The sequence below is a fragment of the Drosophila rhopaloa genome, unplaced genomic scaffold (assembly GCF_018152115.1).
Source record: "Drosophila rhopaloa isolate 14029-0021.01 unplaced genomic scaffold, ASM1815211v1 contig_2, whole genome shotgun sequence".
In the NCBI taxonomy this organism is placed as follows: domain Eukaryota; kingdom Metazoa; phylum Arthropoda; class Insecta; order Diptera; family Drosophilidae; genus Drosophila; species Drosophila rhopaloa.
In genome coordinates, this window is record NW_025335083.1 from 5,427,954 (window position 1) to 5,450,653 (window position 22,700).

The 22,700-nt window shown below is 42.1% G+C and overlaps 7 protein-coding genes across 7 annotated transcripts; 5 read left to right on the plus strand and 2 right to left on the minus strand.

The window, feature by feature from the left end:
- Nucleotides 1-264: 264 nt before the first annotated feature.
- On the minus strand, nucleotides 265-2,749 carry LOC108043499 (PI-PLC X domain-containing protein 1). The gene is made up of 3 exons (XM_017122250.1): nucleotides 1,116-2,749; nucleotides 668-941; nucleotides 265-606 (listed from the first exon to the last, which is right to left on the minus strand). Exons 1-3 carry the CDS (start codon nucleotides 2,035-2,037, stop codon nucleotides 369-371), a joined length of 1,434 nt encoding a protein of 477 aa, XP_016977739.1. The 5' UTR covers nucleotides 2,038-2,749; the 3' UTR covers nucleotides 265-368.
- A 484-nt stretch (nucleotides 2,750-3,233) lies between these two features.
- On the plus strand, nucleotides 3,234-6,258 carry LOC108043573 (zinc finger protein 99). Its single transcript, XM_017122339.1, has 2 exons — nucleotides 3,234-4,231; nucleotides 4,290-6,258. Exons 1-2 carry the CDS (start codon nucleotides 3,713-3,715, stop codon nucleotides 5,190-5,192), a joined length of 1,422 nt encoding a protein of 473 aa, XP_016977828.1. The 5' UTR covers nucleotides 3,234-3,712; the 3' UTR covers nucleotides 5,193-6,258.
- Nucleotides 6,259-6,573: 315 nt separating this feature from the next.
- Nucleotides 6,574-7,291, plus strand: LOC108043580 (nuclear protein 1). The gene has a single exon (XM_017122352.2). It carries the CDS (start codon nucleotides 6,668-6,670, stop codon nucleotides 6,872-6,874), a length of 207 nt encoding a protein of 68 aa, XP_016977841.1. The 5' UTR covers nucleotides 6,574-6,667; the 3' UTR covers nucleotides 6,875-7,291.
- A 3,411-nt stretch (nucleotides 7,292-10,702) lies between these two features.
- LOC108043563 lies at nucleotides 10,703-13,614 on the plus strand. The gene is made up of 3 exons (XM_017122329.1): nucleotides 10,703-11,504; nucleotides 12,006-12,726; nucleotides 13,257-13,614. Exons 1-3 carry the CDS (start codon nucleotides 10,846-10,848, stop codon nucleotides 13,581-13,583), a joined length of 1,707 nt encoding a protein of 568 aa, XP_016977818.1. The 5' UTR covers nucleotides 10,703-10,845; the 3' UTR covers nucleotides 13,584-13,614.
- A 466-nt stretch (nucleotides 13,615-14,080) lies between these two features.
- On the plus strand, nucleotides 14,081-16,170 carry LOC108043702 (endoplasmic reticulum lectin 1). Its single transcript, XM_017122514.2, has 4 exons — nucleotides 14,081-14,347; nucleotides 14,406-14,520; nucleotides 14,583-15,403; nucleotides 15,457-16,170. Exons 1-4 carry the CDS (start codon nucleotides 14,204-14,206, stop codon nucleotides 15,943-15,945), a joined length of 1,569 nt encoding a protein of 522 aa, XP_016978003.1. The 5' UTR covers nucleotides 14,081-14,203; the 3' UTR covers nucleotides 15,946-16,170.
- A 1,029-nt stretch (nucleotides 16,171-17,199) lies between these two features.
- On the plus strand, nucleotides 17,200-20,299 carry LOC108043613 (mitochondrial import receptor subunit TOM70). Its single transcript, XM_017122398.2, has 3 exons — nucleotides 17,200-17,355; nucleotides 17,555-18,567; nucleotides 19,228-20,299. The coding sequence occupies exons 2-3, from the start codon at nucleotides 17,592-17,594 to the stop codon at nucleotides 20,019-20,021; spliced, it is 1,770 nt and encodes a 589-aa protein (XP_016977887.1). The 5' UTR covers nucleotides 17,200-17,355; nucleotides 17,555-17,591; the 3' UTR covers nucleotides 20,022-20,299.
- On the minus strand, nucleotides 20,163-22,498 carry LOC108043624 (sialin). Its single transcript, XM_017122409.1, has 3 exons — nucleotides 22,420-22,498; nucleotides 21,546-22,351; nucleotides 20,163-21,112 (listed from the first exon to the last, which is right to left on the minus strand). The coding sequence occupies exons 1-3, from the start codon at nucleotides 22,460-22,462 to the stop codon at nucleotides 20,306-20,308; spliced, it is 1,656 nt and encodes a 551-aa protein (XP_016977898.1). The 5' UTR covers nucleotides 22,463-22,498; the 3' UTR covers nucleotides 20,163-20,305.
- Nucleotides 22,499-22,700: the final 202 nt, after the last annotated feature.

Sequence of the window (22,700 nt, forward strand, 5' to 3'; positions counted from 1 at the left end):
TTTTAAATCTCAACACCTAATGGCAATCCCTGGTTTAATGTATGTATTTATTTGAGCAAGCTCATCAGTTAACAGGTTTTACACAACCCAAGGCCTTTTTGGCTCACTTCCCACAAAAGTTTACTATAGAGTTTATGGATAGGTGCTACAATCCTAATTCCTTTTTTAATACAATCAGGAAGTAATTGAATACGCTTTAATGGGAACAAACTGTAAAATGTGACATGTTTAGGGAAGCCACACAGCAGTACAATAAACAACATATTGATGTTTTACTTACCGCTTGGCAAATAAATATATTATTGCAAACTCGGAAGTTTTAGTATAAATTGTGATGGACCTATGGTCCCGAATAGGGTGGTTTAAATCTACATATAAATCTTACGAGTATTATATTCTATAGCCGTTTCCACGAGAGTGGTGCCCCGTATAAAATCCGCTGACACGATGTTGGCGTTCGTTCCCAATTCATTCCGATATAGCTGAGAGATCCGCCAATTCACGTTATCGGCCATCTTGCGTAGTCCACCATGCTTGTCCAAAATGACGTCCCAGGTCTCCGGGGTCAACTCCGCCATATCGGACACCGGGCGACTAGAGAACCGTCTGCGGCAGTAAAAAGCGATAAATGTATCTTATCTAATCAATAACTTGTAGATGAACTCACGACACGTCGAAGTCATTAACGTTTCGCAAATATGTCTCAAGTTGGGCCCACGTCTGCTTGTTTCCCCAACGCTGTTCCACGGATCCGAACAAGACCTCTGGGAACTCATCCACCATTACCTCGTGGTCGTAAGCCAGGAACACGTTCTGCTTACGGGCCCAAATGTCCCGCAAGGATGCGCGCCAGGACAGCGAAGGATGAGCTATGAGGTCCTGGAACTGCTCGCGCAAGTAGCTGATCAACAGGCGATGCACGCCGAGTCCTTTTCCAAAGCCTAATTGAAACAGGAATTGGGATTTCTTAATCCGAATGGATTTGATTTTGTTTTTCAAATTTGAAAAGAAATAAGACTTATCTTCCTCGTTTTAATATTGTTTTAAGAAAATAGAAAGATGTATTTTTTTCGAAGCTCAAGGATTTCAAGAAGAAATCTTATATCATTCCTTACCCACTGGAAACTCCTTAAGTCCGAAGATAACAATCTCATTGGTTTCGTAGACAAAGTCCCGGACCTGGTTGATGACTTCCTGAAGGGGCCGCTGCTTGGTGATCCCATGGTAGATGAAGAAGGGCTCCGGGGAGTTCCGGTAGTAGCCCACCCGAATATCCAGGTAGCGCACTCCATGCATCAGCTGCCCCCTTATGTCGTCGTCCTGGGTAAGAGCGTATTTGGTCACTAGACTTTCCCTGAGTAGCGGATCGAAGTTGGGCCGATATGAACCGGAGTCGTGGGAACCGGGAATGAAGAGATCTCGCAGGCGCATCTCCCCTATTTTGGACTTCAGATTATTCATCCACCGAGGAAATACTTTGAGGCAAGTTTTGGCCAGGATGTTCCCCTGTGCGTCGATGTAGCTGGCCCAAAAGCCATAGCAGGAGGTCTGAACTGTCACGTTCCTGGACAAGGCGTAGTCAAAGGGCAGTCCGGTGGTGAACCACTGGGTGGAGAGACCCTGACTTGGTTGAATGGCCGCCACGACCTCCGTGGCTCCTCCATTGGCCACCCAGTACTTTTGCTCCACCTCGTTTGAGTCCGATTTAGTTTCCGGTCGGACTGTGAACCCACTGATCGGCACGTAGCTTTGGGATCCTTCGCCGGAACCACTTCCCTCCTCGCTGTGGAAGGCCGCCAGCGGAGTCCGTTTGGGGAGGAGCTTTGTCTCGAAGCTGAGGGCATCTTGTTTTGTTACGAGGACTTGGTCACCCTCCTTAGCCGGAGCATTGCTCCAGGAAACCTCCAGGAATCTCTTGCGGGCACTGATGGTCAGCCAAACCTTGAGATTGTTCGGATCCTCGTAGGATTCGGTCTGAGCTTCCGTCCAGGAGACGAGGAGAACCACCAGCGCAAGCTGTATAATTTTTCCCACCATTTCTCTGATTGAATTACTACTGATTCGAGCTGATTGCAACTGACGTTAATCAGCGGTACGGAATCAGAGCAGTAATATAAACACGACACCCCGAGAGAGATCACTGCAGATCAACCGCTCGCACCAAGAGCTCCGGACTTAATGAACTGAGACCCAGGCCCCAAATCCAGTGGCTAATTCAGATCTTTATCTGTATGCCTTGCAGGGGTGGCAGTTGTAAAACAAATTGGAACCCGACACTTGAGCTTAGCAAGAAAACTCTGTGTAAATTATGTAGCTTAGATGTTTAGACTTTCTCGGCAGTTGCGTGCCGTTCATTGAAATCTCTATTTACCCTGGGATTCCCTGTAATTAGGCCTAATGCTAATTGAAGGATTATAATGGGCTTACATACACTATTTTTGCTGGTCTAAATTCTCAATGGCTGTGTAAATAGAACATTTGACTGGGATCAGATTCCGATAAGATTCCGAACAATAGGGGCAGGCAAATTCTCAGCAATGTGCAAATTATCAGCACTTATTTGTTCGCACTCAGTTTTAATTGGCAGTGTAATATTCTGGTATTTTTAGAACACAAAGAGTATTGGAGGTTAAATACTCGAATTTCCTCTAGGAAACGAAACAATAGAGGCGTTATGATTTAATTCAACTTCGCACCGACTAAACGAATTATTATAAAAACCAAGCGATCTGTGACATCCCGAACCCAGCGTCGGTTCTCAACTGAAGCTCAAATGCGAGAACCAAACCGAGAAGAGCTTATGGAATGGGTTTATTTATTTATTTAACTTTCCCACTTTCCATGTAAGCGCTTGATATTTGAGTGCCAACTGTTGAATAAACATTTCGAGATAAATTAAGTGTGCTACTTATTTTGTAAAGTGTATTTATTTGATATAGGGCTTAAAAGTCCGCCTTTTAAAGCGATTGTTTTACTAATTATTGAGCCTTTTTTGACATTTATTTATATTTTCAGAAGGTGTTGCTTGGAATATCATTCTATTCCCTGATTTATTTTTTATAATAAATGTAGGGTCGTCAAACTGCAGAAAAACGTTCAAATGTTGAATTTTCTTTAACTTGAACCAAATTTTTCCCATGTGCGCGTTTCTAGTTTGAAAATTTAAAAAAATAAATTTAGGTTTAAATAATTAAAATTAGTTTATCCGTTTTTGATTGCTTAGTTTTTTTTTAAATATATTTGGCACGATCAGAATTGTATGCTGATTATTAATAAATGACAAAAGGTCGGTTCTGCTATCAAACTTTCTCTTAATTGAGAAAACGAAAATTAAAAATTGCAACTCGAAGTTTTGTAAAAAACATTTCATTAATTATACAAGATAATTTCCAAATAAAACATAACAAGTAAATGTCTCCATTTAGAGCAAAGCTATTAATTATTTTGTTTGCTTTTAAAAGTATTTTAATTTCTTAGAATTGATTTAAAAAGATTATAGGCAAAGATCAGAAATTGATGCTGGATCTATATATACATTCAAAATTATTATTTGTAACGAACATAAATACTAATCAGTATTTGAAATATACTTGGAAGTATTTTCAGCAAACCGCTGCCTACCACACTGTTTAACAGCTGTTTTGGCGTCCTATTGAAAACATTAACTTATTTTGATTTTATTGTGGACTGGGGCAATATCCAAATACAAGCTATGGAAATGCTCCATTCTCAGGCGATGCAATCCGTACCCACTCTACATCAGCCGCTGCACTCCAAGGTGTCGAATTACCTGAACAATCAGCGGAGAACCGGACAGTTTTGTGACCTGCTCCTGGAACTGGATTCGGATGACTCCCTTAGCCTGAGTGTCCATTTCTGCGTGCTGGCCGCCCAGAGCCAGTTGATAAACACCAACCAAAAGCAGCAGCAGTTTTCCATCCACAATCCCCTGAAGATCACCATCCGGAATTTCAGCTGCACTCAGTGCCTGCACACAATTGTAGACTTCTTCTACGAAGACATAGTCTCCGTGTCCAAGGAGCACGAGCTCCACTTCCGAGAGTTGGCGCAAATCTTGGCTGTCACCGAACTGCTAAATCTCTACCAGTTGCAGCCTTTGGGAGAGGTGAAGGAAACTTCAGAGATTACGGCTCCTGGAGAGGTGGAACAAAACCTGGAGCCAGCAAGAAAAGTAGATGATTTGTTTGAAAATCGACAAAGTTACTTTAAAGTGAGAACTACATACATCCATTTCCCTTTCCAGTTTTCATATCACCCTTTCATTACAGCTAAAGAACCCAAGGGCCGTGAAATCCAGCAGTAAGGTGAACTACTGCATTGGCTGCGACTACAAATGCTACCAGGTGCAGAAGATGATCGAGCACATGGGCAGTTGTGAGCCCTCGCATCTGACCTGTTCCCTGTGCGAAGTGGGATTCCTGGACTGGCGGGAGTACGACACACATCTTCGCAGGCACTCAAATGACCTTCGCAAACCCTTCTTCTGCCTGCAATGCGGCATTCGCTTCACCACTCGAGCTGCCCTGCTCGTCCATCAGCCCAAGCACTCCACGGAAACGCCGCACATCTGTCCTCATTGCGGCAAAGGTTTCAAGTGGAAGCAGGGCCTAAGCAACCACATCCTGGTGCACAATCCCGAGAAGCAGATGCTCTGCGACGTCTGCGGGTACAGCACTACCCACATGAAGGCCTTAAAATCCCACAAACTGCTCCACACCGGTGAATTCTTCGCTTGCACAGTTTCGGGCTGTAAGCATCGAGCCAATCGCAAGGAGAACCTCAAGCTACACATCGAAACCCACAAGCAGGGACGGGATTTCATTTGCGAGATCTGCGGCTGCAAGTTCAGCCAGAGCAAGAACCTCAAGCGACACGCCTTGAAGCACACGGAGAACGGTCCGAATCGATACAAGTGCCAGCTGTGTGGGTTTAGTAGCCATCGTTCCGACAAGATGAAAGAGCACGTGCAGCGGGTGCACACGGAAAAGGCGGTGCAATTGGAGCTCTCTGAGACGGTGGACAGTTCCTTTCCCGACGACTTTGATCTGCCTGTAATTGAGACTTTGTCGACGCCTAAAAAGAAACCCAAGAAAGTACTGAGAACGGCGAAAAGGGATACCAATTCTGACAAGCGACTGAAAACTCTACTGCCCAAGGAGACGGTTAAATAGAAATAAAACTAGGGGTTATTATTAATGCCTACCAAACAGAGATTTATGAAAAGTGAATTATCACATTGAAAATGGTCAATTTTATGATAAAAGAAGAAACTTTTCTTAAAATGCATCATGTTTACTAACACTTGATAACCAAACAAGTTGTGATATCACAACTTGAGTAGGTTTTCAAAGTGATCACTCAACTTACAACAGAACTTACAAATGAAGTATTTTAGAAAGACCAATTTAGTATCATAATTAAAAGAACCAGTTTCCCTTTTTAGACAAAAGAGGAACCGTGAAAAGCATTCATAAATGGTTTGATACCAATGAATTGTAAACAAAGTTGTGATATATTGTGGAAGGTTCTTGAACAACATTGTTGGGTCCGTTCTATCTTATCAAAGAATGTGATACGATCTATTGCGTCGTTTCGAGAGTTCCAGAGGAACTTTTAGAACGAATAGCTGCTAAATGACTAACAAGCACGATAGTTCGCACCTTATCACCGAAAGAACGCTACGTAACATCTGTTGGTTATGTACATATATAAAAACGATTAGACCAAAACAAACTTAAAGCTTTTGGTTTTTAGAAATAAACAAATGATATTCGAGTGGGAGGGAACTGGGTCACCCGATCAAGTTCTAAAGCACCCAACTAAAAATTATGCATTGGTAATTGATAAAATAATTTTTTTCGGCAATATAACGCTTTTTAAATAGATTTTTAATTACTAAGATATTTTTGAAAGTATAATTTAAAGATGGTAATACTCATTTTTTTTTTGGGTGGCAGGAAAAAAAATTTTCGCAGTGTAGTGGTGTATCAGCCAGACTTCATGTTGCATTTAGTTCTATATTTAAAATGTGGGGAAATAAATGATGGGTAAATGCACTTTGGGGGTCGTATGTACATTTGTGGGGGCCAAGCCGGGCGGGCGTTACATAACACTTTTGAAACGTATGTATGTATTATGAAAAGTTCTTAAATAATTAAAAAAATGGACAAGGCAAAATAATATGTTTGACGATGTGTGTTTTTTCTTTTTGTTTACCGCGCACTTTGTAAACAACAAAAAATTAAATTGCGCAGCTAAAATGGACAAAAAGCTGGCGCTCTCTTTCTTAAAGAGAGCCAAAGGGTTGTCAGGGAAAATTAAAATATTTTTTATTTATTTCAAAGTAAACTTTAAAAAAAAATAATAAGTCACTAGATGCGCAACAACTTGTAAATGAAGAATTAAACTTTGGTTTTCAACAAACTGTTGTTTTTGAAGGTTTAAATTCCATTTAACTAATTTAAATTGCAAAGTCTGGTAACTCTGACAGAGAGAGGGCTTTCACGCGCACTAAAAGCTCGGCTGGCTATAAAAAGCAGCTGCTCGACCGAAAAAAATTCAATTCCAGTCTGCGAATTTGCAGAGAAGAATATAAGAAAAATCTAAATCGCAACGCAGTTAGTTTGTGCAACTTAAAATCATCATTATGTCCGAGGCGCACTTTGATGAATACGAGCACTACAACTTCGACCATGACAAGCACATTTTCTCTGGCCACAGCGGCAAGCAGCGCTCCAAGAAGGAGGCCACCGAACACACCAACCACTTCGATCCCTCAGGCCATTCCCGAAAGATTCTAACCAAGCTGATGAACACCAACAACAACAAAAAGGCTGCCGCCTGCAAGAACTGATGCAGGGCATCGGAGGCGGAGGAGCGGTACGGAAAAAGCAAGAAGTAACGGGGAAAGAAATATTCGAATTTAAAGGAAAAGAAAGGAAAGGAAAGAAGAGAAAAACAGTTGAAATCAAATCGCAGCAGTCGCTGGAAGCAAAGAAAAGAGAGAACGAGAGAGAACATCAAAAGCCACCTGGAAATACACTTTGCATTTGTATTGTGCATTGAGTTTTCATGCGGCGCAAAACTTTGTGAACTTGTAATAATTTTATTTCGCTTATATTTTCACAAACAAAAAAAACTTAGCTTCTAAATATTCCTAAACTAATTCAGACTTACACGTTTTAGTTGCTAAGCCTTAGTGCGTTTCAAATTATGAAGTTTGATTTAGGTATTACTTATAAAATAAACAAAAAACCAAAACTGAATTATATTTGCAATTGTGTTTTATTTTCCTTTTCTCTTACAGCGCCTTTCCAAGCACCCAAAGTCAGGCCAGAGAGCTTTTCCAATGCTTTCCCATGCAGTCGGTGTGCTGTCCCTGCGAGTGCATATTTATAGCCTCCTTTAAGTTGAACTCATTTGCACTCAGCTCCTCGATTATCGCAAATGCAATTCACCAGAGTATTTCTTTGTTTAGAGCGATTGACTTGACTCCATAAAAATATGTATTCCCACATACAGCTTGACATTTAGTTTCGAAACGGAAATATTCCCGCAACCTTCCATTGAAAGTTCACAGCTTACACAGGTAAATAAACCTGCAAACACATACATATGTAAGCATTTCTTCCGGTTTTTGTTAGCGTGTGTGGGTGAAATAATGCATAAAGATTAACTTTTTAGTGGATTTCTATACTTAAAAGTATTTTTACATTACATGTGGAAAATTACAAAAGCCATGTTATTTTCCACTCACAATCAGGCAAACATACAAACGCACAAACATAAATAGATCCAACAAACTTTCCAGAATGGTCCACTCTAATGCCATTCTCTCGCTCTCTTTGCGCCATTTGCCGGCTTTTTAAATTGCGTTGTTGATATTTGGTAAACAATAAAACAGACTCTCGATCAGGTGGTTTTCTATATGCTGTATTTACATATTTATATGTACGATGAATATTAATCATCAACAAGTGACAAATATTTGGGCAATCGAATTTCATGATGCGTCTGTTCGTTTCATTTTTGTATTTTTATTGGTCATGCATTTTCACTATAAAAATATTAACTTTTTATAAATATTATATTTGGCTGAAAGCCTTTTAGAATTTTTTTAGTATAACACATTTAACATATTAATACAATTGGATCTAAATCTGTAAATATGTTATTATTCTAAGTTTACTATTCCTTTTTTTTTGAGATTAGAGTTTCTTTTTAAAAATTGTACTTTATTTTATAAGCCAATTAATCAAACTGTGAAAGATTCAAATTAGCTCTCGAAAAAATTGTATTTTTTTTTAATTTGGTGAACTTTATCTAAAAGCTGTCCCAAAAAGAAGATCATTCAATTTATAGCAAAAAAAAACTCTCTCTAAGCTCTCTTTTTGGATAAATGATTTTAATGGCGTGCGTGATCCTGAAGACCTGGAGCGCTTTTTTGGCTGCACTACTTCGGAGCTACGTGGCACAATCCGCGAAGGAGATGTTATGATGATTCGGCACTAGACGTACCTCCTTGAAGTTAGGACCCTAATTAAAGAGTCCATACTCTTCATCTCGAGTCTCCTCGGGGAGATAAGCGAGGAAGAGGATATTGTGCAGCTCTTCCTTCTGAATGTGCGGCTTTGGGTTCGAGTCCTTCGCTCTGTTCGTCTACTTTTTTTTAACCTTGATCTTCTTCGGTAGCTCCTTGAAGGTTTTAGCTTGGCCACTATATCAGAATTCAATTAAGAGAAAGCTATTTCAAATTGTTTTTCATAGAAGGGGAATCCCATTTGTGCACAGAATTCGAGGCGCTTCCAATGTCAATATCAAAAACGCCTGGACTTTCGGCACAATGTCCGGAATGTGGCCGAACTGCAAGAAGATCCCAAATAAACATTTTAAAATACGAAAAAACTTTGGTTTAAAATCTCGCAGCACGAAAAATAAAACGAAATCGAGCCATAAACACTATCGCGGAGGTTTCAAACAAATCAACAAACACAACTAAAGTTTACGACTAGAGCTTTTTGGAGGAAAACAAGTGGGAAAGTCTAAACCATAATGTAAACAATTTTGGGGGTAACGAAACTAGTTTGCCACGGTGTGCTTCGCCGGTAAACAAATGACGCACCAGTTCAGTGAGATCGAGAAATCGCTAGAAGTTTCCCTTTAAATTAAAATAAATTAAAATTGAGAAGTAAAAATGTAATTACTGGTAACTAGGACGTCCCTTGATAAAATTTGGTGCCACTTGTTACCTAACAAATAAATAAATAACTACCTTTTGCATTACCTTTTGTTTACCTTCAAAATAAGCTATAATAAATACTTATCTACATGAATATTCCCAATTACATATGAACTTTTATTGATTCGGAAAAAAATCAATAATGTGGCAGGAAAAAAATTATATGATCTTGATGATCAATATTTTGACCTTTTCGCGCATTTTAATTGAATACTCAAATATAAACTACGACGTAAAACCCAGTCTGTTGTCACGACATCATATATAAAAGTATAGCTAATACAGATGTTCTTTGTAAGACACTTTTAACTTAATGCGCTTAATTGTTTACATTATTGATTTTCTTTAATTTAATAAATTTTCAACATGAGGATTTTACCCTTACCTGGATAAGTGTATAGCAATTGCTTAACTTAATCCGAATAGAAATAATAAAAATAACATTTTTTGACACATGATATTTAGCTTTCTGGTACTTAAAGCCAACATTAAAAAAAGGATATAAGTTAACACTACGAAAATAATTTTAAAAACAATTTATCCAATCCTGTGAGACGTCTGCTAAAAGGGGAAATAGATTTTTGAACCAATTTAATTTTTAATTTATTATATAGAGCATAAATAAAAGAAATTTTGCAATTTAAAAATAACACAGAATAAATTAAATAAATCAATTTTTATGGCCGTTAGTCTTTTCCTTGTTTGATACATTCCAATACATTTAAAGAGCAGAATAAAAAAGGCTAGGGTTTCAAACAATTTCAACCAGAAATCGAACTAGTTAGTTTGCCAATTTATGGTATAAAAGGTATAAGATACTCTTTCAGCTTACTTTATTTATGTAATATTATATAGTTTAACATCCACATTCATTGCAGTTTTTCTTAAATAAGTATGTGATTGTTCCTAAAGCCGCTTGGGATGTCATCCCATGGTAATTGTCCAAAAGATCTTAATAGATTTCTTTCTTATCCGCCCATAATGAAAGTCGCACGGTCGCCACGATCCGTGAGCATGTGTAGGCAAATATGCTAGCTTCCTAGATCGTGAGTTACGCTTGGCACACGACAGACGATGTACCACAGAACTACAGACCTATAGCAAATGCGACCAATTACGACTTCCTAAATTCCTCGGACCCAGGTCTAATTCTCCCATTTTCTGGGTAGAGAACCATATTGCACACTTTCACCGCGAAAAAAAACGAATTTGTGGCAAACAACAAAGTCGGGGATTATGCATAAATGAATGGAGATGGATCGGGATCGGAGTACCTGCTATATGGAGATATGGATGGTGCTAATTGCTGCGGCACTCGGTGGCGGATGAACCGTTAAATCGAAACTGGAGCACTGGCCCAATAACGATGATGCACGCGGCCCACGGATTAGCACCTTTCAACGAGCCACTACGGATAGATGTTCTAGATACCCAGTCCCGCCATTAGCACCATCGCTTGACGGAGTTTTTCTGGAGCAGCATTTGGGACTCTTCGGTTAGTTGATGATTAAACTCCGAGCCGACTGGCAGTGCGGCTTGTGCGAAAAAAGGATTCGGAACAAAAGTAAACAGTTGCCAAACGAGTAATGTCATCCTACGAGGAGATGTCGGCGAAGACGCCACGGCGATTGTCCCCCATTTGGTTTCTAGTGATCACCCTGCTTCTATTTGCGACCACTCTTACGGCGGTGGCTATGATTGAAGCTGGACGGGCCCAGAGCAGCGCCGCCGGAGAAAGCGATCTCTTGATCCTCACTCGCATGTGGAATCACTTCAAAGCTGGTGCCGAAAACGATACCGAAATCGCCACCGTGGAACGCGTCGCAAGGGAAACCGGAAATGCAACTAATCCAAATCAGCCGGAGCAAGGAAGACAATACGAGGAGCAGCAGGCGGTGGTGGTGAATGAGGAGAGTATGGATCCCGTGATGGGGCAACGTCAAGATGCCTACGGACCACCTCAGCGCAGGGAGGACTCCTACGACCAGGATCCTTACTACGATGTCGCCGATGACTATGGGCCAGGCCGATATCCATATCCGGAGTCCAAACAGCAAACGGTGGAGGAGGAAAGCTTCTACGATAAGGAAGATTCGTCGGCGGATACGGATGAGGGAAGGGCGTCGCAGGCTCGTCCCTACGATTCCTTCTACTCCCCTTGGTCTAGTGGAAGAAATCCAGCTCCAGTGGCTACTCATCCCGCAGCGGAGGGCAACAACAGGAAGCTACAGCCAGCCCCCAATAGGTGAACATTTTACAAATTGTGGACCTAAGTGTTTAATTAATATCTGGCTAACATTCGAGCAATGAATATTTATAAGTGATTTTAAGTATAATCCAAGGTTTACAAGTCAAAATGTTTATTCCTGACAGAATCCAACGCTTTCACATCGTTCAGAGATTTCCAATACTATACCTATAAACCATATTATAAATAAGTAAACTCAAAGACGCCTTTTGAAGATTAAATAAGAATCCGGTACATACATATACAATAACGTATTTATATATAACTTGGAACACATTTATTGTATATGTATATACCATCAATTTTAATAAACAAAGATAGGTATATTAATGTGACACAATTTCACCATATTGAAGATAATTAGCAAATACCAAAGTATTCAAAGTTTTGCAAATATTAAAAGACTGTCAATAACTATAACACCATCGCAACTTATAATGAACATAAAGTCGGCTTTTGAATAACACAATTTTAATACTTGTTTTTGAATATTTGCAGATCACCCCCTTATCCCGCCTACGATGAGGTATATGATTATCCCATGGGCTTCCAGCCACGTCCACATGCGGAAACTGCGCTGGCTAAGCAATCTCAGCCTTCCTCTGAAAATGCAGTTGTGCAGGTCCAGAGCGAATCCACTCTGGTCACCGTGCTGAAGAGTCTCAAGCAGATCTGGGATCTCTACCAGGCCCTCATGGGTGCCTGGAACGCAGTGAGCGAGCGCCATCAGCAGAGTACGGAGAAGTTCCGCCAGGAGCAGGCGGCGAAGCAGGCCGAGAAGGAGCGACTGCGTCAGCAGCAGCAGCAGAAGACGAGGATTAACTCCAAGAAACCCCCACGGGTGGAGGGAAACAAAAAGAGCCAGAACAAGAGGCCCACTACTACGACGACTACTAAGTCGACAACAACGTCCACGACGACGTCTCCAGCCCCAGATAGCTCCGAGGAGGAGGTGGAGGAAGTGGAGCAGCCGAAGAAGAAGATGGAGAAAGTTGCGACAGTAACACCATCGGCTCCATCCACCAAAGTCGAGACTAGCAAGGGGGAGAAGGGCAATCTGAGATCTGTGCGGGGATTGCGCCACAGACGCGATGTTGAGGCCGAGGAGAAAGCTGACTCGGATGTGGGTGAGGGTCGCTATATCAAGGGCGATCCCCTCAAGGGATACTACGATTTCGTCATCACGGAGGGCTCCTACAAGTTCTGGGCCGTCTTTCAGGTGAGTGTTTATCACCGAACCACAAACTCTTTTTTCCTTTAACTTCTTTTAAAAGAGAGCTTGCAAAAATTAACCTGTCAATACAGACTATGAAAATGATAAGGGTGCAGAATTTGGAGACTTTGGTCGCCAAAAGGGGTGATATCGACCACTAGTAAGCTCTCTTTATAATGGCATAATAACGGAAAGGAATTAAATACTCTTAAGAATAACAGAAAATGTATAACTCAACATTTCTATTGTACATATATACTAAGAATTCTTTCCATTTAATACTCATTTTTTAATCGAAACTTAAATTTTCAATATCCTGGTCATTAAGAAAATTCTGTAACATTTTAAAGTGGTAGTTATACGTAATTGTTTAATCATTTCTATATTGTGAAACATTGGCGAAATAAATTTTGAAGCTAGGGAAAGTATTCGCCGAATATATAATTGATAAAATGAGAGTTAAAAAAGCTTTTAATAAATTGTGAAAAATTTACATATATTTATTAATTCAATTTATGATAATCCCTAATCCACAGGTGGGCACAGCACTGCTGATTATCTACTCGACGTTCGCTGCCATTTACTACTCCAAGGTAAATCCGCTGACCAGCGATTACGACTATACGGATTACCTGGGCGGAGTTCGTTCTCTCTCCGGAGGCGATGCCGATTTCGTAGACGACGGCGATGCATCGACTCCGCCAGTTTCAAGCACCTCCCGCATCATGGAGTGGCTGCCACGGACTGCGCACTCCATTAAGTTCATCCTAGATGCCATCGACAAGGTGCCACTGGACCTTGACAAGGACAAGGAGCCCGGCTGGCCCACGGGGAAAACGGACACTGCCACGGCCATGAGATAAGGAACTGATACTATATGCGATATTTGTTAAAGAAAATATAATAATGTTGAAGATAAACTAAGTCTGATTTTAATGTACTTCGGGGGAGTATTTTCACCTTTGCTTTGGCAACTTTGAGTAGTGCTTTTGACCTGATTTGGTTTAAAAGATCTAGGCGTATTCGGTGTTTTAAATTGGTATTGAAAGTTTGAGATTATGGCCCGATTTCGAATGTTCTGAGTTAAAAATCTTCTATTAGCCTACCATTAAGTGAAGAAATTCGGTATTAATCTGTTTAATGTTTTGACCGAGCACTTTATTAGTTTAGTTTATTGGGTGAATAGGTTTCACTTTCACGACTTTCAACCTTAAGGATAATAAATATTACAAATAAATTATATTCATTAACTCAGTTGGTAGTATAACGGTTATAAATTCAAAAAGTTGTTTTTTCATGAAGAAAAATTACCATTCACAGCAAAAATATTTGTTCTTCTTTTTCCGCCGTCATTCACAGTGCCACGGTAACAGTCAACATCTGTTCATTATTTTTGGACGAAAACAACACGTAGCGTTTATAAATATTTTAATATATATCACGGAAAAACTCATGTAAAGGAATTGCGATATAAACCACGAAAATGGCAAGCCCCTACGTGATAATTACCAAAATAGCTTTGCTGCTGGCCCTTATACTTGCGGCTGATTCTCATGAAGCCAAAGATTTTGACGATTCAATTTTGTACAAAATTGATTTCGAAGTGCCCGAATTGATTGGACAGCCAGTAAGTATTGAATCGTATTGTTATTGAATGGTTTACATATAACTTATATTCCGAATAGGACTTTGGCAATCAGCTTCGAACTTTCTACACGCCGGACAAGGAGAAATACGATTGTTTGATTCCGACATTGGAGCGCCAGAAAGAGGAAGAAAAGTCAGACAAGCCGGAGTTTTGTAAGATCTTTATGATTTTCCTTAACATGTTTTGGATTATGTGTAATTTGGTTGTTTTGCAGCCCCTATCAGCCTACTGCAGCCCACCTTCTCAGCCTTGACCTGCACTTACCGCATCGAAGCTTATTGGGCTTATGAGATCTGCCATGGTCACCATGTGCGACAGTATCACGAGGAACGCGAGGGAAAGAACGTCAAGTTCCAGGAGTACTACTTGGGAAAATGGACTGATGACAAGACGGAGTTGCTGACCAAAGCCTGGGAGACTGACCTTAAAGCGGGCGTTAAACCAAAGTACAAGAGCCTGAAGATCGACAACACACGGTATCCCTATTTCGAGATGGAATACAGCGATGGCACCATGTGCGACATTATTGACTCTCCGCGCACCACGATGGTGCGCTATGTGTGCTATCCGCACGGCAAGGATGACATCTACTCCTTTAAAGAGACCTCCTCCTGCAATTACGAGGCCATCATTCTCTCATCGACGCTGTGCGTTATTCCTGGCTTTCACGCTGAGGAGACCAAGGAGCTATCCATACAATGCTTTAACTCCGATTCGGAGCCACATAGACCGCTGAGCATGCTGCGGTCGGAGTTAAGTGAGTGGGCTGAATCCGAGGCGGATTTGCTGGTTTCAAAGGAAAAGGAGAGCAAAGACCCAGCCAAACTGTGGCTTAAGGCGGATGTGGACATGATCACCTTCAAGTACAGCGGGGATATAGACAAAACCATACTGGAGCTCGTTAGTAATGGAGACATCGAGGATGACCGCAATTATCAGCAGCTTCTGCTGGCCAGAGCTGGAACAGGGCCCACACCCATCACCGATCTAACCCCCATAAGAGACTTCATTTCGGGAAAAAACTGCCTAACTGGGGTAGGTATTTCCTTTAAAAAATGCTTGGTTAAGACTCATTATTTTTGTTTTAGGGAAACGGCTGGTGGAAGTACGAATTTTGCTATGGGCGACATGTACGTCAGTTTCACAAGGACAAGAACAGCGAAGTGGAACTGTTTCTGGGCTATTTCTCAGATGAAGCTCATCGTGCCTGGGCCAACTCCAATCCAGATAAGGGAGCCCGTCGTACCGGGTTCTCGTCATCCATCTGGCACCATTACGGGAAGGGCACCCACTGTGACCGCACTGGTTTGGCCCGCGAAGTGGACGTAAAACTGACCTGCACGCCTGTTACCAACAGTGGAACTGCCGTGTCCATGTATCTGCTCGAGCCGAAGACGTGCCAGTATATCCTGGTTGTGGAGTCGCCCACCATTTGTGATCTCATGCAATACGCGGACTCCCACGGCCTAGTAAAGTCAGAGGATCTGCAAAAGGCCCTGGTATCCGGCACTGAGAAGTCGGCTACAACATCGGCCCCCGCGCCTATTCCCAGCCAGGAGGAGGAGATCCGCTCTTAGGCTGTCCTGGTATTCCAACTCTAGTGAAATACTTTTAAATACATTGATTGTAATTTTAAATCTTTGCTTTATGAAGAACCCTATCGGGAGCGAGATTTTAGGGGAAGTGCATACGTTTTTGTGCGAGTGGGAAAAAAAAAAATGAACTAGTGCTTGAAAACAGCATCAGATAGTATCATAGTACTGCTTATTAATGTAATAATAATAAAAACCCTAATAACAATATTTAAGAAAAGTTTATTATTTAATTAGTTTTAAGTTTTGTCGTATACTAACATTAAAAACTTAAATTAAAAGTACAAGTTTGGTTAAAGTTTTAAATTCAAATATACGACAAAACCTTTCATTAAAAAATATTTATGTTTAACTGTGTGTACATTTATGCTCTTAGTAAATTTGTATTTATAGTAAATATAAATATTTAGAAACCTAAACCCAATATAGGTAAACTTATTTCTGAAATAAAATGTTTTGGTTTTTGGTAATTTACTGTTTTTAAAGTTTAAAGTTTAAACTTTCTTTGCGGCGTGTGACCACTTGAGGGATAAAATTAAATTCCACTTTAGCGGGACAATGGGAACACTGGCATATCCGGTGTTCCAAAGCTCGGTCACACTATACCACATTTGGTGTGCTCAGCAGTAGGGATGTCAAAAATATATCAAAATATCAATATATCGATATTTTTTGGAAAAAAAAAAATATTTATATCGTGATATTTTTTTAGCCAAATATCAAAATATCGATAGTTTATTTTTCGATATTATTTGATACTTGCATATCTTTCTCTCATGTACATAAGCATGCCTCACACCGACTGGGACAGCGATCTGGTGGAATTCTGGTACTCCCAGAAAGACAATTTACCAAATCTTTCCAGTGTTGCACTAAGCTACCTAATTACCCCGGGTAGTGGTGTCGTCAGAGCGGTTAGCGTCGGCTATTAAGTGCGTTGTCTGCGACAAAAGCAGCCGCATGACCGACCGACACATAACGGAAAGAGTATTTTTAAAATCCATATGCAAAGACTTATGAAACTAATAAAATAACAAATGTAACAAAACGTATTTCATTTTTTATATTTTTCTAGTGCTTTTACTTTAATTTTAGGGCAAAAGTCTTGTTTCCTTGTTGTTAGCTTATTTAAGCGGCTAAAATTTTGAAATTCAACTGAAAAAAAATATCAAAAATATCTGATATATCGATATTTTTTGGCGATATATTAAATATCATATCAATATTTTTCTTAAGGAAAATATATCAGCGATACGATATTTTAAAAATATTTGACATCCCTACTCAGCAGGCTAATGTACAATAGAATATAAGTTTCTCAAGTTCTAACTGAAAGTAGGCCAAACAACGTTTCATATTTGCCAAATTCACAGCAGTGTTAAGTTTCAAAAAAGTGTAAGTTCCGTTCGCGGGATGCACTGGGCCCGCTGTCCGTCGGTTGGGGTGCGAAAAATCAATGGGGTTGGGGTTAGGCGATGGAGAAACGTGCCCCCCGCCCGGTGTTTAGCGGGCTCAAAAGGCGCCGAGCGATAAGCTAGCGGAGTATTACACAATTTGTGGCGATACCGGCATTGACAAAACTCTTTTCTTGCAGTCCATACAAGACACACAACCGCAGGGAGTCCGGCACGATGGCGATGACTCTGAACATTGGCTCTGTGAAGCTAAACAAGTGGCAGCTGGCGCTTATCCTGGGAACTCCTTTGGCCATCGGACTGGGCACCTATGCGGTAAAGCGATGGAACGCTGCCCCCAAGGAGGCGGACGGGGAGAAGAAGCGGCCGAAGGCCAAGTTCGAGAAGCAGCCCATCTCCCTGGACGGCACCGCACCGGACAAGGAGCTGGAGCGCAAGAAGAAGTCCGCCGAGCTGGGCGAGAAGCTGTCGCCGCTTAAGGAGGCCAACAACTACAAGACGGAGGGCAACAACTGCTACCGGAATGGAAAGTACGACGAAGCCATTAACTTCTATGACAAGGCCATCGACAAGTGCCCCAAGGAGCATCGCACCGACATGGCCATTTTCTACCAGAACCGCGCCGCCTCCTACGAGATGCTTAAGAAGTGGGCAAAGGTCAAGGAGGACTGCTCTGCCTCGCTGGAGTTTAATCCGCGCTATGCCAAGGCATACTACCGACGTGCACGTGCTCACGAGGCCACCAAGGATATGGTGGAGTGCCTGGACGATGTCACCGCTACCTGCATCCTGGAGATGTTCCAGAACAATCAAACCATCATGTTCGCGGACCGAGTGCTTAAGGAGACTGGGCGTGTGGACGCCGAGAAGGGTATGCGCAGTAGGGTGCCGGTTGTGCCGTCCGCCTGTTTCGTGAACACCTACATGCGCTCCTTCATCGCGGATCCGCTGCAGACCTTGGAACTACCCGCCCCGGAGTCGGACGCACTTGCAAAAGGTTTTGTGCGGGCCCACCGCGCTTTCCTCGAGGAAAAGTTTGAGGACATCATTCCCGCCTGCACTGAAGAGATTGAATCCTCCGAAGCCGAAGCGCAGTACAAAGTTGAGGCTCTTCTCATGCGAGGCACCTTCCACCTCCTGTGCGGCTCATATTTAGAGAGCCAGCAGGACTTTGATGCCGTCTTAGGAAACGGTAAGATATTTTTTGTGTGACTCTTTTCAATTCATTATTACCAGAAAAAAAAGATGTTTGTTTCAATAGTCATTTTTAATGACTATAAAAAAGTATAAACGTCTCTTCTTTACTTTTTATTTATTGTTTTACTTTTAAATTCATATTTAATTTGAATTCTGTGAAAATTGATGCCATCTTAGGAAATGGAAAAATTTTTTTTATGATGCTCTTGTCAATTTATTATTCCCAGAAAAATAACTTTTTGTTTCAATAGTCATTTAGAATCTTCTCTTCTTTATTTTGTATCAATTTGTTTTTAAATTTACATTTATATTTTAATTTGAATTCTGTCTAAATTGATAAAACATAACTTGGATGCCATCTTAGGAAATGACAAGATCTTTTTTGTGTGGCTTCTTTCAATACTTTCTTTTTTTGTTGTTGGCCATTTAATATAACTCTTCGGTGGACTTTTTTCTGCCTAGATAATAACTTAACTCCTAACTTTATTCCTAACATTAGTTACATTTGATTTTAAATTCTTTTGCAGTATAAAGAGTGGTACCAAAGCATTTTTGTAGCTAAGTTAAGAACTCCAGAATACCATATCATTTAAACTATCTAACATAGTTTTGGAATGATTTCAAAATGTCTTTTTTTTCCTTATACTGTTCACAGCTGATGCTGATCCCAATCTGCGGGCCTACGCATATATAAAGCGAGCTGCCCTCTACATCCAGCTGGACCAGCGCGAAAAGGGCTTGGCTGACTTTGACGAGGCGGAAAAGCTGAATCCAGACAACCCGGATGTGTACCACCAGCGTGCCCAAATTCTTCTGCTGCTGGAACAGATTGAACCCGCTTTGACCGAGTTTGCCAAGGCGGTGCGCATTGCGCCCAACCACGCCATCGCCCTCGTCCAGAAGTGCTATGCCGAGTACCGCCTGTCGCTTTTGGCCGGCGACCAGAGGCGACTGGAGGGCGTGATGCACACATTCGCTGAGGCCATCGAGCGGTTCCCCAGCTGCGTTGAGTGCTACAGCCTAATGGCTCAGGTTCTGGCCGACCAGCAGCAGTACAACGAGGCGCAGCAGTATTACGAGAAAGCCATGAAGCTTGCGCCCAAGAATCCGGCCCTTATTGTTCACCAGGCTATCATGGTGTTGCAGTGGCGCGGAGACATTGAGGCAGCCGTTCAGTTGCTCAACAAGGCGATCGAAGTGGATCCCAAATGCGAACTGGCGTACGAGACACTAGGAACCGTGGAGGTGCAGCGCGCGCAGCTCAAGCGGGCCGTGGAACTATTCGAAAAGGCGCTGCTCTATGCCAAAAGCCAGGCAGAGCTCGTGCACGTCTACTCGTTGCGTAACGCGGCGGTGGCCCAGATCAATGTTACCAAGAAGCTGGGCATCGATATGAACTCGGTTTCAGCCATGGCACAGTCAGGTTTAATGCCCCAGGGCGTCGTGTAAAGTTTGCAACCCGTGTTTTGGAATTGAAAGACCGAAGAAGCGAGAGCGGAGCATTTAGCTAGACCATCACCAGCAGACCTACTCTAATTAAGTTAATATCGACCATACCTGTTATTTATATATATATAAAGCTTGTTTACGTTTATGCTCCTAGCTATAGCATAGAAATTGTCATGTATTATGCTACATATGTAATCTAGAATCTGTTGCCTAAGGAATCCAGTAAGACAAAACCCGTAGCTTATGTTTTAGCGTAAGATTAAACTAATAACAAGCAAGTGTCCTTATTGTCGCATCGGTTCCGGTTGGTTAAATGCCTGCACATCGCCGGAAATGTAGCTGGCGCCGATTACCCACAGGGCGGCCCTCACACTGCTCACCAGAGAGTAATCCGTCTCCAGCTGCTCCAGATAGGGCATTAAAAGTGCAGGCAGGGCGCCCACTCCGCTAGAAATGCCCATCAGAGTGCCTGCATAGTTCGGGCTCATATCCAGCGGAAGCAGTTTGATGCCAGCATAGTAGGCGCCCATGGCCAGAACGCTCCAGATCTGTGCTCCGTTTTCCTTGATCTGCAGTATGTACATGGATCCGCAAATAACAACCAGCCAGGACATGAGGCGGCGACACTGGGTGCGACTGAGGATCTGCTGGGCGATAAGGTGATCGCTAAGACTTCCGGTGGTTAGCGCAGCCACCCAATTGCCAATGTGGGGAGCGATCAACGCAATTGTGGCGGGGAGATCTTCCCACAGACTGCTGCCACGGGAATTGACTTCCTCCAAGAGTTTCTGCAGCTCCTGAGGCAACTTCTGCTGGAATTCCTGATGCATGGAGGCGGAAACAAGTGCCCAAAGCGAAGTGCTGGTGAGCATGCTCCTCCATGGAGCTGCTGTAGATGGTGGGACCTCTGCGGCTTCTATTTCTCTGCTGGATTCCCCTTCATCAGCTTCTCCTCCATCTGGCCGCTCCCTCACTTCTCTTTCTCTGCTGGAGGCCAACATTAGGGAGGCACTGGTATTGCACCTTATATAATCCCGCTCTTCGCTTTGGATAAATGGACAGTGGTCCGGCGTACTGTAGCATACAAGGATCTAAAAAAAGACAAAAATAGGGAATAGGAAAACATTACTTCTATGGAAGCTACTGAAATAATCTGGTTAATATGTAAGTCGCCTGCGAAAGTTTGAAGTCCGTAGCTTTTAAACTGACCGGTGCTGGATGCACTGTATCAGACATACGGACTTTAACTTTCCTGGCCATCCAGATCAATAATATGTATATATATTTACATAGAAGGGGACATTCTCTGCGTTATAAACATTTGAACAAAATTATGATATCCTCTGCAAGGATATAATAAAAGAAATTCGTTAGAATTCGATTTTAGTTTGGATTAGGATTTAACCGATTAGAGAAAACTGGATATAATGAACTGAATGATAAGTTAGTCCGGCGAAACTTGTTTTTAAATTTGGTTGGGAGGGATTTCGGTAACACCCCTATAAAAAGGCCTAATAAACTCACAAATCCTAAGAACCAGACCACTGCACCTCCGCCAACCATGTAGAAGATCACCGGCCAGTCCTGCTCCGCCATTACCAGTCCGCTGACCAGCTGGACCATAGTTATCCCGATTTCACCGCCACTGAGGACGCAGCTAGCAAGCACTCCGCGTTCTTGTTCGGGAACCCACTGAGCCAGGAGGGCACACACGGCCGGAAAGCACGGTCCCTCGCAGAGGCCGACCAGGAGACGGACGCCTACTAGGACATAAGGACCTCCCTGACGAACTGCGGCGGGGGTTAGAAGAGTCAGCACCGCCGACGAGAGGATGGCGACCCCGAGGACCCACTTTCCGCCATATCGCTCCGCCAGACGACCACCTGGGACATGGGTGAGCACATAGCCGGCATAGAAGGCCATCACCACGAGGGATTGGGTTTGACGAGACCACAGCTCGGCGCAGCTGATCGTTTCATGAGGAGTCCCTTGTACAGGAGGATTTACTATGACTGTTTCCCTGCTCTTAAAATGCTTCTTTTGGATTCCTCTCATCTGATCCTGATCTTCGGATTCCCTGCCGCCTTTTAGCCTTCTTCTTAAATGGTTATCCGTGTGATTGAGACTCATGGCCAGTTCAAAACGCCAATTGGGCAGAGCCTTTGGACTAAGCACCTGAGGCACTTTGGAATTCCGGTACTCGTTGTCAACTCCACATTCCGAAACGATCCGGTTCAGCGAAAAGTCCAGACATAACCGCATGGTGTAGGCATTGATGATGGCTAAGAAGGTGAAGCAGCAGAGCACCAGGCGCTGTCTCACCTCCAGATCTGTGGAAATGGATTGGGTATCACCTAGTTGTCACGGATACCATCGAAATTTCCTGGATATGGCTTACAAATAAACATAAAGCTCAGTTGCTGCTTAACAACGGTCAGCATTTTGTTCACGTTTCTATTTAGAAAATTTTAGCAAACGTTGCAAGCCTACTTAGTGTTGTTGCTATAATAACATAATCGAAATGGATATCTCATAGATTGAGTTTCCAACTCATTGTTATCCTCATAACAATTAAATTTTAATGTCGAAATATAATATAAATAAAAAATAAATATTTAACAAAAGAATCTAAAGAATCTCCCTGGATTGCTTTAACTGAAACTTTCATTGCTTTTAAAA

Coding starts and splice junctions, on each gene's coding strand:
- LOC108043563 (XM_017122329.1), top strand. CDS start 10,846: ATGTCATCCTACGAGGAGATGTCGGCGAAGACGCCACGGCGATTGTCC. Junction 11,505..12,005: donor CTACAGCCAGCCCCCAATAG/GTGAACATTTTA, acceptor GAATATTTGCAG/ATCACCCCCTTATCCCGCCT. Junction 12,727..13,256: donor AGTTCTGGGCCGTCTTTCAG/GTGAGTGTTTAT, acceptor CCTAATCCACAG/GTGGGCACAGCACTGCTGAT.
- LOC108043499 (XM_017122250.1), bottom strand. CDS start 2,037: ATGGTGGGAAAAATTATACAGCTTGCGCTGGTGGTTCTCCTCGTCTCC. Junction 942..1,115: donor ACTTAAGGAGTTTCCAGTGG/GTAAGGAATGAT, acceptor TGTTTCAATTAG/GCTTTGGAAAAGGACTCGGC. Junction 607..667: donor GTTAATGACTTCGACGTGTC/GTGAGTTCATCT, acceptor TTACTGCCGCAG/ACGGTTCTCTAGTCGCCCGG.
- LOC108043573 (XM_017122339.1), top strand. CDS start 3,713: ATGGAAATGCTCCATTCTCAGGCGATGCAATCCGTACCCACTCTACAT. Junction 4,232..4,289: donor ATCGACAAAGTTACTTTAAA/GTGAGAACTACA, acceptor CTTTCATTACAG/CTAAAGAACCCAAGGGCCGT.
- LOC108043613 (XM_017122398.2), top strand. CDS start 17,592: ATGGCGATGACTCTGAACATTGGCTCTGTGAAGCTAAACAAGTGGCAG. Junction 18,568..19,227: donor TGATGCCGTCTTAGGAAACG/GTAAGATATTTT, acceptor TACTGTTCACAG/CTGATGCTGATCCCAATCTG.
- LOC108043624 (XM_017122409.1), bottom strand. CDS start 22,462: ATGCTGACCGTTGTTAAGCAGCAACTGAGCTTTATGTTTATTT. Junction 22,352..22,419: donor ACTGAGCTTTATGTTTATTT/GTAAGCCATATC, acceptor CCATTTCCACAG/ATCTGGAGGTGAGACAGCGC. Junction 21,113..21,545: donor TGGTCTGGTTCTTAGGATTT/GTGAGTTTATTA, acceptor GTCTTTTTTTAG/ATCCTTGTATGCTACAGTAC.
- LOC108043702 (XM_017122514.2), top strand. CDS start 14,204: ATGGCAAGCCCCTACGTGATAATTACCAAAATAGCTTTGCTGCTGGCC. Junction 14,521..14,582: donor GTCAGACAAGCCGGAGTTTT/GTAAGATCTTTA, acceptor GTTGTTTTGCAG/CCCCTATCAGCCTACTGCAG. Junction 15,404..15,456: donor GAAAAAACTGCCTAACTGGG/GTAGGTATTTCC, acceptor TTTTTGTTTTAG/GGAAACGGCTGGTGGAAGTA.
- LOC108043580 (XM_017122352.2), top strand. CDS start 6,668: ATGTCCGAGGCGCACTTTGATGAATACGAGCACTACAACTTCGACCAT.